Source organism: Physcomitrium patens, chromosome 15 (assembly GCF_059467195.1).
Source record: "Physcomitrium patens ecotype Gransden chromosome 15, ASM5946719v1, whole genome shotgun sequence".
Lineage (NCBI taxonomy): Eukaryota > Viridiplantae > Streptophyta > Bryopsida > Funariales > Funariaceae > Physcomitrium > Physcomitrium patens.
In genome coordinates this window covers 5,854,926-5,869,122 of record NC_143424.1, presented here as the reverse complement: position 1 = coordinate 5,869,122, position 14,197 = coordinate 5,854,926, and the positions used below count along the sequence as shown (strand labels likewise).

Below are 14,197 nucleotides of genomic sequence, written 5' to 3'. Positions count from 1 at the left end.
GTGGACATTCAGCAAGTACGAAATCATTATAGGAGAGTAATCGGCATTTTTTTTTTTTTTTTTTTTTTTTTGAGTATTCCTTCGCCAGTTCGGTGCCATTTCGGTCATAATCATTGACTAAAAACAAGTTTTATTTTTGCTAATCTAGAATATAAAAGGTGTTGGTGAGTCAGATGGTGTACCCATTTACCATTGTGATTTCGACTTTGCCATATCCACATATGGAGAGTGTAGTGTTATCACTAAGTTAAACTTTTTCACTAGTTAAGAAAGACTCAAACATGATAAATTGATTCTTGTTATGTACTAAGTGGTGTGTTACATCAATGTCAATGAACCATTGGTCGTCTTTGAGTACTCTAGATGAAATTCATTTTGCTGAGCAATGTGTTTATGTGAAATATACATGTGTATAAAATGTGGGAGGCATTTCTTTCACATTTTCAGATTTTCATATGTTCTTGTGTTTCTTGTTTTCAGAGAAAGTTGTTGCCTTACTTGCAACAACTTTGGATTTGTTTTTAAAACAATTTGAGTCCCAATATCCCAATGATATGGGGTGGTTGATTTTGTTTTTATTTTTGTATATTTGTCATCTTTTGGTGATGGTTTTAAAGCATTTCTTGGTTGCCACTTACTCGTTCTTTTGTATCTTGCAAATAGAGCTTGAGATTTTGAGGAGGACCCTTTCATAGATGTTTTTTTTTTGAAAGAAGATTGCAATTAATTGTGGTAGTGTCACAACTTCTATTGTTCTTAGTGTTTGAATGACTATGTATGACAGACATATATATATTTACTCTAATATTTATTTTTATGATTAAGCCAAAATAGATGAAAATAAATTTATTTTATAATATTTTTTAAAATAGCTTCTTAGAAGCTTTATAGACATTGCTTTGACTTGTCATGTATTTGTAGTTGATTGATAAATTAGAAATTTGGTCAACAAGTTAACAATGTATTGGTAGCTTGCGGAATAAGTCAACTATGTGGTGTACATATAAAAAACTTACCTTGTAAGTTAAGATATGTGTCTTACAAAGTCAACATGTTTTGGAGGACTTATAAGATACTACTACATAGCTCCTAATTAAGAGTATATATGGAGGGAAGAATGAAGCCTTCTTCACTCTTATCAATGCCTTTTTAGTCTTTAGTTTTTTTTGAAGGCTTTCTAATCTTCTTGTCTTTGGCAATAGCTATTCTAGTTTAATAACATATCATCTTTGAGTGACTAATTAGTTCTTTTGAGTGATACAAGAATGTATTAAGGGTTTCTTTTTTTGAGATTCATATCCTTGAGACAATACCATATTGTAATAGTATTGATCTCATTAATGTGAAAATTTTCATTTGTGATGGAATGATCACTCTTATAGTGATATTATTAGAGTAAAGTTCTCAAGTTCTATAGATGTTGAGTTACTAACTCTTCTACCTTCATCTTCATTGTTATGAACTTCTATTGTAGATGTACTTGAGTAACAATGTCACTTGTGAAATATTTGGTTTCTAATGATAGCCATGCTTCATTGGTTGTTTGGCATGTTCTTCCATGAGAGAAGATGGACACAATCTCAAATGGCTACAAGTGCAACATGGTCTTTTTTTTCTTTCATGTTTGTATTTCAGCTTGATTTGTTGGTAGTGATTGTGTTGTTGTATTTGCTTATAGAATTGGTATAGGTTCTTTTTCTTTGCTAGAAACTATCTCCCACATCTCCTCCATTTCAAACTTCATTTTTATTTTTTGTTTCCACATAACATACCAAGAGCCATCAAATTTTGGCTACTCCTTGGTGTGAGAGAGAGGGTCTATTGGTCCCTCAATTTCTGTGCAAAATGTCTTTAGCATAGCCCTTTCTCTTGTAAGCTAGTTCTTTTAGTTTCCTTTGTTTCTGAACTTGATTCTTCTAAGTTCTATTGTTATTGTCGCTCTGATAGCATATTGGAAGCATCACTGTAAGACAGATTTTGTGAAGAATTTTTTTTTTTTTATTATTTGATTGTAGTTCTTTACAGAATATATTCTGTTGGGGAGGTCACACTCTGAACGATCGTGACTCCGAGTAGAGTCGTGTCTGTTCCGTTTGTGACGGAACAGTAGTCTACAGCATATTCGTTGCTGCTTCGGTTAGGGCTCCAATGTGAAAGCACCAAATTTTCTCTTCACACGATTAGCAAGAATCTGAACTAAGCGTAGACAAGTGCAGACTTCATCAGTGGGCTGATGTGACGAGTGGAGCTGGTGCGCACACCGCCGCCATGAAATCTGAAATCATGCTCGTTCCGAAAGCCGCTTACAGGCCTCATTGTGGCGGCGGCAGTGGTAGCAGCACGTTTCCTTTGCATTTGTGCTGTGTGTCCACAGGAAAAAAAACGTTCCAGAAGTGTTTCAGAAAAAAAAAAAAAAAAAAAAAAAAAAGTGTTCGAGAAGTTTCAGCCTTGGATAAGAAAAGTTGACTATCTCTCCCGGAAGTAGTCTTTGTCTCCACACACCTGAGTTTGAACATGTCTCAGTACCTCAACAAACGATTGGAAGCTGAGTCAAAAAACCATGCCTCGGTCATATTCTCTCAAGTGCTCTGAACCAACTGGGCGGCAACTGTTGATTCAAGAGATGGTACTGGAAGCTGGACTAGTTGCATGGTGGGCATTCCGCAAGGACTAAAATATCAGAAAGCTGTTTTTACAAAGTGGGGTCTTCAAGAGATAATGTACTTCAATCCATTTACAGCAAGGGTGCAGAATTGATTTTTCCTTGTGAATCTTCACCAGCTCCGTCGACTTCGTATCTCTGCGCTTGAGCTCTTCCACCGTTTCGTAGCAAAAATGAAGGGAGGACTCCGGGGATGAAATATAGTGTCCCTAGAGTTGGTGTTTTATCACTCTGAGAGATGAGGATTTCAAGAAAGATCATACCATTGTTAGGCTTTGGGTAGCAGATTAGAAATAACGTGTTCTGGAGCAGGAAGTGTAGATGGTTTGGATGGTGTGACTAAAGCATATTAAAACTCTGCGGCCTTTTATCAAGTAATCAGCCTCAATCCTTCAAAATCAGGAGTCAATTTTCGTTTATTTAATGGTACACGACCAATATTCATAATGTTGTAATGTTCCTAGACAAAGTGACTTGAAACACAGACCACACGGTACAGGTGAGCTGAATATGTGACATCTGATCTCAGACGACGCAAAACTGAAGGTCAACAAATCCATCAATTCCAACACCATGTACTCCTGCAATTAATGTGAAAAACAGTTGGCCTCGGTAAGTAGCGTGTTAGTCTTTTCTTATGGAACAAGAGCTGCTGTTTGGAATCCTAATCATGCAGATTTAACACACTAAATGCTTGCCAGAGGTAGACCTGGGTTGAAGAAAAATCATTTCCGCATCTGTTATCACTACCAATCTGCAGCTTCACATTGAGCTGAAGATTACGGGTCCTCAAATCCAAAAACTCTAAAAACGCCTGCAGTCATTCACAAACCAAAGTGCGAAACTATTAGGTGCCAACTAGTGAGAATATCCAGGTTGAACCGCAAAATTCGAATATAAAATCTTGCATATGGCATCTACAAACCTTCAATTCAAAGCAAGCACTTGCAACCACTCATTTCAACTCACAACAAACTGTGAAATTGTGCCTTGCATTAAGGAGGAATTTTGAACCTCAGTACTTTCCAAACATCATCATCAAATTGAGCAAGTAATCTATCTTGAAAAGAATCTCAAAAGCATTCCAAAAACACTGAGCTTTCCACAAATTCCAACTTTTCATGAGAAATAAACATTCGAAGTTTAGCTTCTCCTCATTCATTCCAATTTGTTTATTTCAATTTCTCATTCAATATGCATCCTCAAATTACAAAACACATACCAAAACCAATGAAAACTACATTCGAACACCTACGATCGTCTCCAAGAGCAGCCTGTATCAGGCATTAGCAAACAAAAAACGAACTGAAACTTAAATAAGTTAACATCAAGAAACAGATTAAGTGTGTAAAGACTGATATACCTTCGTCAGTTTGGTACTTGTTCTTGTCATCAGCTGCAAATGCCAATAAATTGTACTTCGGATTCCATTCAACACTGTTCATTGCGGCCCGGCAAGGTATTTGGAACACTGACCGTCCAGTATCCACCTCAGCCTACAACAGAGTTACATGTGCATGAGAACAAATTCGAACTACAGAACATGAACTTTTGCGAATGCATAATGACAATGAAGACCCATGAGACGAATGAACATATCTAACCATCAACCAAGAGGACAACCTCATGTTTTCACATTCTGAAAAGCTGCAGCTTAGTGCAGAATTATATTGCTTGAGTGGCTCATCTTCACCAAAAGATCGACTTTCTTCTATGGCAAGATTAAGAAAACTTACAATGTCAATGAAAAGATCTTCACTGGCGGAAGCAATATATTGTCCGTCATGGTTGAAGCTGATTGTGCGAACAGGCCACCTTGAAAATGGATGAAAACATACGAATGTCAGCAAAGCGGCAAATTCAACACAGTGCATTACGCTTCTTTTTGTGGTTGAGCATCTACTAGCCGAAACTTGCATTCTTCTAGAATCAGAATAAAAACACTATCGAAAAAACAATGGCTAAGTTGATTTCTTCAGACTGAAACAAACATCACAATTTTGAACCCTGAAGCTTGAAGCCAGGCCTGAAGTATATGCTACTGACAAGAGACAATCAGAGAACCACAAAATGAAGGAAAAGTTGTCAAAACTTACTCAAGCTTGGTAAAAGTCCGCACGCAGAGCATTTCAGAGACATCCCATAGACTAACCAACGCATCCGCACTCCCAACAGCTAAGTACCTGATTCAGTTTGTAGTAATCAGTTTAGCACTACCCAAACACTTGTCATCCAAACCGGAAGATGGTTAAAGGGGCATGGAAAAGAAGTCATGATCGGATAGAGACAAATTGAGAAAGAACCTTCCAGTGGGATCAATTGCAATGCAGTAACAGCCAGCTGTATGTGCAACTAGCGTTTGTAAAGTCTGCAACGAGGGATACTCAAGAACCTCCACGGTCCCTGTCGAATGAAAGTCAAATGAGGATAGAAGAGCATTAAGAATGTACAAATCACAAACTAGTAGAAAACCACATAAAAATCCTTTTAGCATTACATACAACACCTAAAGATGACTCAAAATTTAGTAAAACCTCAACTCACCATTCCCTGTTGTGAGGAAAAAGAGCTCGCCAGTTGTATTCCACGCAATTTCATTGACCTGTGAAGGCCAAGCTTTGGTCAGGCCGCTATTCAAATTACCTGATTCACCAGCATTGTCAGCATAAACATTCAAACTCACAGTTCAATAAGAAGATGAGAACACAGAAAATCATAAACCGGATTTACATGTTTATCATAGAAAAAAACTTCAAAAAGAACGTGCATTGGTAGATTAAAATGCAGTCAAGAAACATCGAGATCAAAAAACGTAAACATGTTTGAAATCTAAAAGACGAAGTGTCGAAATACCTCATAAGTGAATTTGCGTTTATGAATTGCCTTAAACTTACGAACATCAATGATAGTCAACTCGTCATCCTGCAAAGATACATACGCGGTTGCAGCATTAGCTAAAGACCCTAACCTATTCTTACTTAGGCACAAAGTGCAAGTAAAAGGGTAAGACCAAAGTTTCACAAATAGTGCGTTCAGAATGTCACGTCAACAAAAATCGAAGTCTCTACTAAAACGACCGAACAAGGAAGACGTCCTTGTAAATAATCATTGTTCAATAAAAGTTACTTAGGAACTACTAAACCTATCCAGAGCTCCACTCAACGTTGCGAAAAGGAAAGTTGCGGCGTAAGCACTTACTCGATTGCCGACAGCAATATGACTGCCATCCGGTTTATAGGTAATATTGATGTTCTCGCCACTCAATTCAACTTGCTGAGAGCATTTACCCGCTGCAAACAAGTATACTCATCGTCAAGGTGTTAGAAATCCTAATTTTTCCAGTCATTTAATCAATCCACAACCCTGTAGAAGATGGGTGGAAAGGAGATTTAAAGAGTCTCTAAGCCAAATACTATCACAACAGAAATTGCAGAAAAGATTTAGGAGCAAGTGCAGGGAGTAAACAAGATAGAATCCGCCCATAAGATACAGGAGGAAAGTAAAGCTAGGGGAAACATTCATAAATACTCACCGCGAGCATCCCAGAGACGCACAGTCTTGTCACCCGATGCCGTTGCCAACAAATCCGCATGCTTGGGATCCCAACACAGCTGATCGACACTGTCCGTGTGCCCCTTCAACTCCATATCTTTCGCCTTACTCTGTTCACATATTGCTTCTTCCATTAATCAACAAGTCTTTTTGAAATTTCTCTTAACTTATTTGCTTTTTTGTTGTAGAGAGAGGATTCGGTTAAGCAGATCATCAAAGAAAGATTTCATACATGACCATGTGGCTCAATATGCCAGATTCGTGCAGTCTGGTCCACGGAGCCTGAAGCCAACTTTTTGCCAGCACAATTCCATGCCACCGAATGCACCTGAACATGTACCAAAAATGATCATCAGCATGCATCACCAGAGAGAGAGTGAGAGCGCTCTCGTTTCTGAAACTCAATGTAGCTTCTATTCACACCCGAACGATACGTAACCATACACAAGGCCATGAGTCAACACCCAATGATTCGCAATTCATTGAACTCCAACTCTCCTCTGCAACTCATTGAACCCAAACTCCACAAATTTTATGATGCACCAACCTCCCTCTCACATGCAAACCTATGACCTACAGTAAAATCCTCAAAACCCAGAGAGTACTATTCAAGAGCCTTCCCATAAAAAAAACCATCGCCAGAAGTGGGTTGAAAAATCGCCACTAATTTTATTTATTTATTTATTTATTTATTTATTTATTTATTTATTTATTTTTCCAAACACAGTATAATTTATTTAAAAAAAAAAAAAACACACACAAACAATAGACCCGATGGACGAAAAGATTGCCAAACGACCCGATCACCAATGCTGAGCTCCCTGCAAACTACCAAACAAAAAATCCAACAATCTTCCAGCGCTGCAGAAAGAAATTTCAACAGCCACAGACGCATACCTTCTTTTTGTGACCTAGAAACTCCCGCGTAAGCAAATTCTGAAACAAGGCTTTCCCAGTGACAGGGGCAGAGGGTCCCGGCGCCACATCCACCACCTCCACAGTCGACATCTGCTCCCTTGACGCTCAAAAACCAATGGAGCCTCCAAAACCCAACTCCAACTCTCAGCCCTTCTCCTGCTGCTGTTGCTGCTACTCCGTCACCTCCCTCGGGCCTCCACCACTACACGAGCAACACATGCTTTCCCACTAATCCCTCAATGCACCATGATCACAGTAACTGCAGTCGCCAGTCAGCAAACGCATCGCTATACTTCGTAGCTCAAGGTCGTGATCCAGCAGCACACACATAGAAAATCCCGCACCCACACATTCACTCACTCAGTAACGACGGCTGCTACTGATCCTCCGAATGGAAGTGCATGTCTGAACACACAACTCTCGAACTAATAACTTTTATGTGCTGCCCACATTTTTAGCCACTCTAGCAATGCCTTACTTCCTTCGACGAGACTTGATCTTCTTCTCCTTCGCCTTCGAGGTTTTCCTTTTGTACCTTGCAAGCCTCCTTTCCCCTGGCTACTAGATCACCGAGGTGAAAGAGGGTACCCCACGAGCACAGTTTCGCTTGGAAATAGACTCCAGCTTGGATGATCAAAAACTACCCAAAACTGCGTGTTTTAGGGTTTTGGTTATTGTTTTGTTTTCCGTCCTGGTCCTGTAAGATATCGTTTATCTATTCATTTATTTATTATGGTTAATGACACTAATAGTATGATATTGGATTTGATTAAAACTTACAAATTTTTGTAAAACATATGTATGCACATATATTGTGGAATGTTAAATGTATACAAGCTTTAATTGAATCAACACATCCAAGATGAAAAATATGGTAATCATTATTACCAATGTAATAGTGGATAAATGAATCTAGATGTCATTTTTATTTTCATGATTGTTAGGATAGATGGATCAATTCAGTAAAAACTTGGATCTATTTAACATTCCCTTATCTATATATATATATATATATATATAAATTGTTTTTCATGGAGAAGCATTTATTGTAAAAGACAATAATTTGTAATTCTAGATAATTTTTTATTTTATGAACAGGTTTGTAATTTTTTACTTAAAATTTAAAATGTTAATATTTGATTTAGTATTGCAAAATAAAAGTGAAAAAAAGCATTTGTTATGTTATTCTAATATGCAATAATAATTTTTTGGCATTATTTTTAAAATCATTATTTTTTTTAATTTTTTGGTAAATAAGATTATGATATGTTTTATTATCTTCATAAAATTAAAACTATATAATATAAAATAGATAAAATATGTATCATCTTAATTATAATTATTCAAAAAAGATTGCTTTAAAATATATGAATAGAATTTAAGTAGTAATAATATGTCAAATTTAACAAAAATTCATTGATATAAACAAAAGATAAAAATAATAATTTAAAATTATATTTAAATAAAAAATTGATACATGAAACCTAAAGTATGAAATTTAAAATATTAGATTATGTATAAATAATTCACTTTCATCGATTCATGCATTCATTTATTCACAAATATGTCATAATAATAGTTTTTAATTTGAATGTGTATCTTTGGTATCACTACCACTATTATCATATATTGTTGTTAATATTGTTGGAATTCATGTAATTAACTTCAGTTAGTTGTTATTGACTGTTAAAATTTATTGTAATAAATTGTATCTTTATATAAAATACATCAAAAGAGGATAAACCAACAAGATAAATCTATCACGGGTACACTACATAGGAGACCAAATAAGAAGTTGAATGAAAGAGTTTCAACAAAAAACTAACAAAAAATTGATGAAACCAAATGAGTATAAGATCAACACGAAGAGAGATGAATTAGACTCTAAGAGATGTATTATTGAGATTAAAGATCTCTTTAGCCTCAACTCCAATATATACTAGGCATTAGGTTGCTTTTTAAGAAGTTTCCATATTGCTTGAAGATGAAGCAATCTTAAAAAGCTCTTTAAGAAGTTTCCATGTTGCTTAAAGATGAAGCAACTCTAGGAAGTTTCTCAGATAACTTCTTTAATCTTTCTAGAAAATTTTAGAACCAACTAAAATATTCTAAGAACCTTTTAGAACCTTCTAAAAATCTTTTAGAACCTTTTAAAATCTAATAGAATATTTAAAGAATATTCCTAGAATTTTCTTATTGAAAGTTTATAATATCACTTCTCTTTCTAACTTCAAGTTCTATATAGAGCATCAATTTCATATCCGTTTTTATTTTTTATTTTTTATTTTTTTTTATTATATATAATATCATAGCAATAACTTCATAAAAAAAGTTATTTTAAAATAGATTTAGGTTTTTAAAGATAGCGTTGATGAAATTCTTGTACCTTTTGTAATACATTAACTAAATTTTTTGTTGATTCTTATGTACATTCATTAATATCATAGTTGTGTTAATGAATAAAATATTCCAACTTACCTCTTTTTCATCAAGAATCAACAATCATTTCTACCTCATATTGAACATGATTATCTATTTCAATGAAAGATAATGATCGTTGTATTCTTCTTGAAATAGTTGATTCTAAATAAGCCTCTAAGAGAAAAATATGAAAGACTAGATGTACTTTTATAGATGTGGGTAGTTTCAACCAATAAGCCATTGCATTGATTTTCTTTTGAATACAAAATGGTCCCAATCTTTGATAGTCCAATAGTCTTTGATTCATCCTAATATTTTGTCAAAAAAGCCATACTTTATCTTCAACTTGAAAAGCAAGGATTTTATTTTATTTTATTTTATTTTTTATAAATGCATGTAAAGATGCTTTATAAGAATCTTGAGCTACTTATAAATGAACTTCCAAAGTTGTCTAAAATTGTGACAATTATTTTGCAAGATCTTTAGCTAATAGATTTTCATCCTTTGATGTATCTAATAAATCAAGCTTTGGATGGTAACCATAATTGAAATTAAATAATGTTTATTGAGTCGAAGCATGAAAAATATTATTATAAGCTAAAGATAGATGTGAGATTCAATCACCTTATTAATAATTAATGGTATACTCTAAATATTGCTCCAAATTTTGATTGACTTGTTTTATTTGATCATATATTTGAAGATAGAAGGCAGAGAAAAGTTTAATATCTACCTCCTATATTTAAAAAAAATATTTTCTAAACTTTGATATAAATTGAGGTCCTTAATTAGAAATGATATCATTAGATAGGCCATGATGTCAATATATATATATATATATATATATTTTCAAAAAAAAGTCTTATCATTTCTTCTCGAAAAATTGTCTTTTTGAATAAGACAAAATATGCCATCTTTTTAAGTCAATCCACAACAATTTAGATATCATCAAATATAGTTGATGGTCGTAGATCAATGATGAAATCCATTGATATTAAAGATCATGGTTGCTTTGGGATTGGTAATGGCTAAAAAGTTCATAAAGATGATACTAGGAATTTTTGGATCTTGAACATATGTCCCACAAGAAAACAAAGTCTTTCATGGACTTCTACATTTGAACCCACCAAAAATCTTAAGAGCTAAGCTTCAATGATTTGTTAAATCCAAAATATCCTACACCTAGAAAATCATGACGAGATTAAAGAATACAAAGTCACTTTGGTTCTTTTCAAATACATAAATGATCTTCAAAATATAAAAGATCTTCCACAACCTTGAATATTTTATTATCAAGGCACTGCTTGATATTATAAGCTAATAAGCTCTTAATTAATAATACATAAATTACTTTAAGAAAATTTGAATCTAAAAGTATAATAATAGAAATAATATAAATCCATATATATATATATATATATATATATATATATATATATATATATATATATATATTAGCTTCAAAAAATAGAACATTAGTGATCAAATGCTGCTTCTATATCAAAGACATGAAATAAAAGATGATGCATAAACCAATGAAATCTTTGGCAACAAAAGAGGGACAAAATAAAAATAAATAAGTACATATACTAAAACAAAACTAAAATAGCTTATTATCAAAAGACAAGAAAACTAAACACTCTTGAAACTAGAATAAAAGAAAGAAAGAAGTAGACAAGAGTGAAGAGGGCTTTACTTTTGTCACTATATATACTATCTAACTAAGGGAAACGTGATGAAGTTCTATAGAACCTCCAATTTGTATTGACTTTGTAGGACACATGCCTTGACTTACAAGGAATTTTTTTCCATGTAAGGGCCACATAGTTAGCTTGGTCTTCAAGCTAACAACATATGTAGCACATAGCCAACTTGTTGACCACGTTTCTAATCCAAAAAGTTAATTAAAGACACCTATAAAATCAAAGCAGCATCTATAAAGCTTCTAAGAAGCTTTTATAGAAGATATTATAATATTAATTTATTTTTACCTATTTCTACTTATTTCTATTTATTTATACATATAATTGCTCGCTTACATGCATATGTCTGTGACATAACCTCCCCTTCTAGGGACGAGTTCCACGAAGAGCGATCATTATATATTGAAAAAATCTATGATGCGATGAATTGTATTTGCCACATACTCAGATCTTTGTTCTCTTCAAAGATGGTTGATAGGGCCTCTCAACTATTGATAGTATCCCATACCAGGGCGAGAAGACCACCTTGTTATTTGATCATTGTTCAGGCCTTCATAACTTCATTCAAATAAAATATTTGAAACACCGTCAGGAGTTGTTGCTACCTCTAATAAAATTACCAAACATCGGGAGTCTCTTCTAAGGTTGTGATACCAAATGTGTTGTATCTCGTTATTTATTCGAGAAAAAACATGTCATTATTAAGGATCTTCATCTCAATTGTATCGACTTGAAGGTTGTAATAATTACAATATGTCGTCCAGTAGGTCAACAAATGAAGGCTCTTCAGTCAAATCCACTAATTGTTGATTCTCCATCTCCTTAATGTCACAACTACAAAGAAGCTACAAACAAGGATTGAAAGTAGAATGTTATCTTGCCTGGATCTTGTTTTTTTTAATAAAGAAGGTTTTCATCTTGATTTTGATAGATGTCATCGATGAAAAGCCTCCATTGCCTTTGTTGCATTTGCAAGATTCTTTATTGGCTTCTATGTACATTCATTAATATCATATCCGTGCCAATGGACAAGTTATTCCAATTTATTTTGGCACCGCCTTGAATCTAGGACTTCTTCTACTTTGAACTCTTCATTATTGTCCACTTCTATAATAGGAGGTGGAACTTGTCTTCTTCTTAGTATGTCTACTATCTTGTATGGTTCAAGAAGAGACACGTGGAATACTAGATAGATTTTCATTGATTCTAGTAGGTGTAAACAATATGCAATTGGATTAATTTATATAGAAATAGGAAATGGTCTAAGTCTACGATAGTCCAATTTGTCATAAGGACAAGTGGTCTTGATATTACGATGAAGTAATCATACCTTGTCACCCGTGTAGAATGGTAGTTGTTCCTTTTGATAGACATTTGCATTGATCTTTTGTTGTTCTTGAGCTTCTTTTAATTGTGCCTTCATTGTTGCATGTAGCTCTGATAAATGATTTGCCAAATCTTTCGTCACAAGATTATCAGCTTTTAAAAAGTCAAAAGTATCAAGTCATGGATGATAATCATAATTGGCAAAGAAAGGTATTTTTTTCTATTGAAGAATGTATCATATTATTATAAGCAAACTCTGCCAATGGCAAAAGAGTTGTCCAATCATCTTATTGGTAGTTGATGGTACATCTTAAATACTGCTCCAAAACTTGATTAACATGCTCTATTTGTCCATCAGTTTAAGCGTGGAATGTCGAAGATAGTTTTATATCCACTTTTAGAATCTTCAAAAGAGTCTGCCAAAATCTTGATACAAACTAAGTTCCCCTATCCAATATAATATCTTTAGATAATCCATGATAGTGATAGATGTTGCCAAGAAAGAGCTTAGTTGTTTTTTCACTTGTGATAGATTTTGTACATGGTACAAAATATGCCATCTTGGTAAAATGATCTACTATCATGAATATAAAATTATAAGAACTTGAGATTGAAAGATCCATAATGAAATCCATAGAAACAAAAGACCATGGTTATTTTAAAATAGGTAATGGTTGAAGAAGTCCATAAGATTGATGACGAGGAGTTTTTGATCTTGAACAAATGTCGCATAACTGAACAAAGTCTTTCACATCTTTCTACATTTGTGGCCACCCAAAAATCTCTAGATATAAGCTCTAAAGTCTTGTTGTATCCAAAATGTCTTGTTGTTAGAAAGTCATGACATGCTTGAAGAACACATAATTGTGCTTTTTCTTTTGGAACATATAATCGACCTTCAAAATAGAGTAGGTTTTTTTTGAACTCAAACTTAGAAGTATCTTAGGACTTAGAAGAAGAATTCTTGATATTATGAACAAGAGAATCAAAAGACATACTTGATTGGATTTATTTCACAAGGGTCGAATCAATAGTCAACGTTGATTTCATTACTCGACGATGAAAATGCTCTAGCTTCAAGAGAATTATTTTTTTGTATCAAAAGATGGATCTCCTTCTTTTGATATAAGATAAGAATGTCTAGAAAGGGCGTCTGACAAACCTTGTTGTTTTTCGAGTCGATATGTGATCTTCAAATCAAATCTTGATAAGTACATGCTCCAACGGGCTTGACAACGATTTAAAACACCCGTTGATATGAAGTACTCAAGATTCTTGTGATCCATATATATGGTGATTAGATTAGAAGCGCCTTCTAGATAATGACGCCATTCTTGAAGTGAATCCATAATTGCAAGAAGCTTTTTGTTGTGGATTTCATAATTAATCTCGGCTATTAAAAATTTTTTGGAATAAAAAGCTACTAGGTGAAGTTTATCATCCGTTTTCATTTGTGATAATACGACACCCAAATTAAAGTCTGATGTATTTGTTTCCATAAAAAATATCTTAGAAAAGTTGACGCAATACAAGATTGGTGAAGAAATAAAGGCTAACTTCAAAGTTTCAAAAGATGCTTCAGCTTCTTTGCTCCACTCAAGTTTGACTTTGCAAG

General features: G+C 34.0%; 1 protein-coding gene across 1 annotated transcript; it reads right to left on the bottom strand.

Moving 5' to 3' along the window:
• Nucleotides 1-3,249: 3,249 nt before the first annotated feature.
• On the bottom strand, nt 3,250-7,707 carry LOC112292071 (THO complex subunit 3). Its single transcript, XM_024540207.3, has 11 exons — nt 7,112-7,707; nt 6,447-6,542; nt 6,195-6,324; nt 5,861-5,952; nt 5,516-5,584; nt 5,207-5,264; nt 4,966-5,065; nt 4,759-4,845; nt 4,399-4,477; nt 4,026-4,158; nt 3,250-3,476 (listed from the first exon to the last, which is right to left on the bottom strand). The coding sequence occupies exons 1-11, from the start codon at nt 7,220-7,222 to the stop codon at nt 3,442-3,444; spliced, it is 990 nt and encodes a 329-aa protein (XP_024395975.1). The 5' UTR covers nt 7,223-7,707; the 3' UTR covers nt 3,250-3,441.
• Between the last annotated feature and the right edge of the window lie 6,490 nt (nt 7,708-14,197).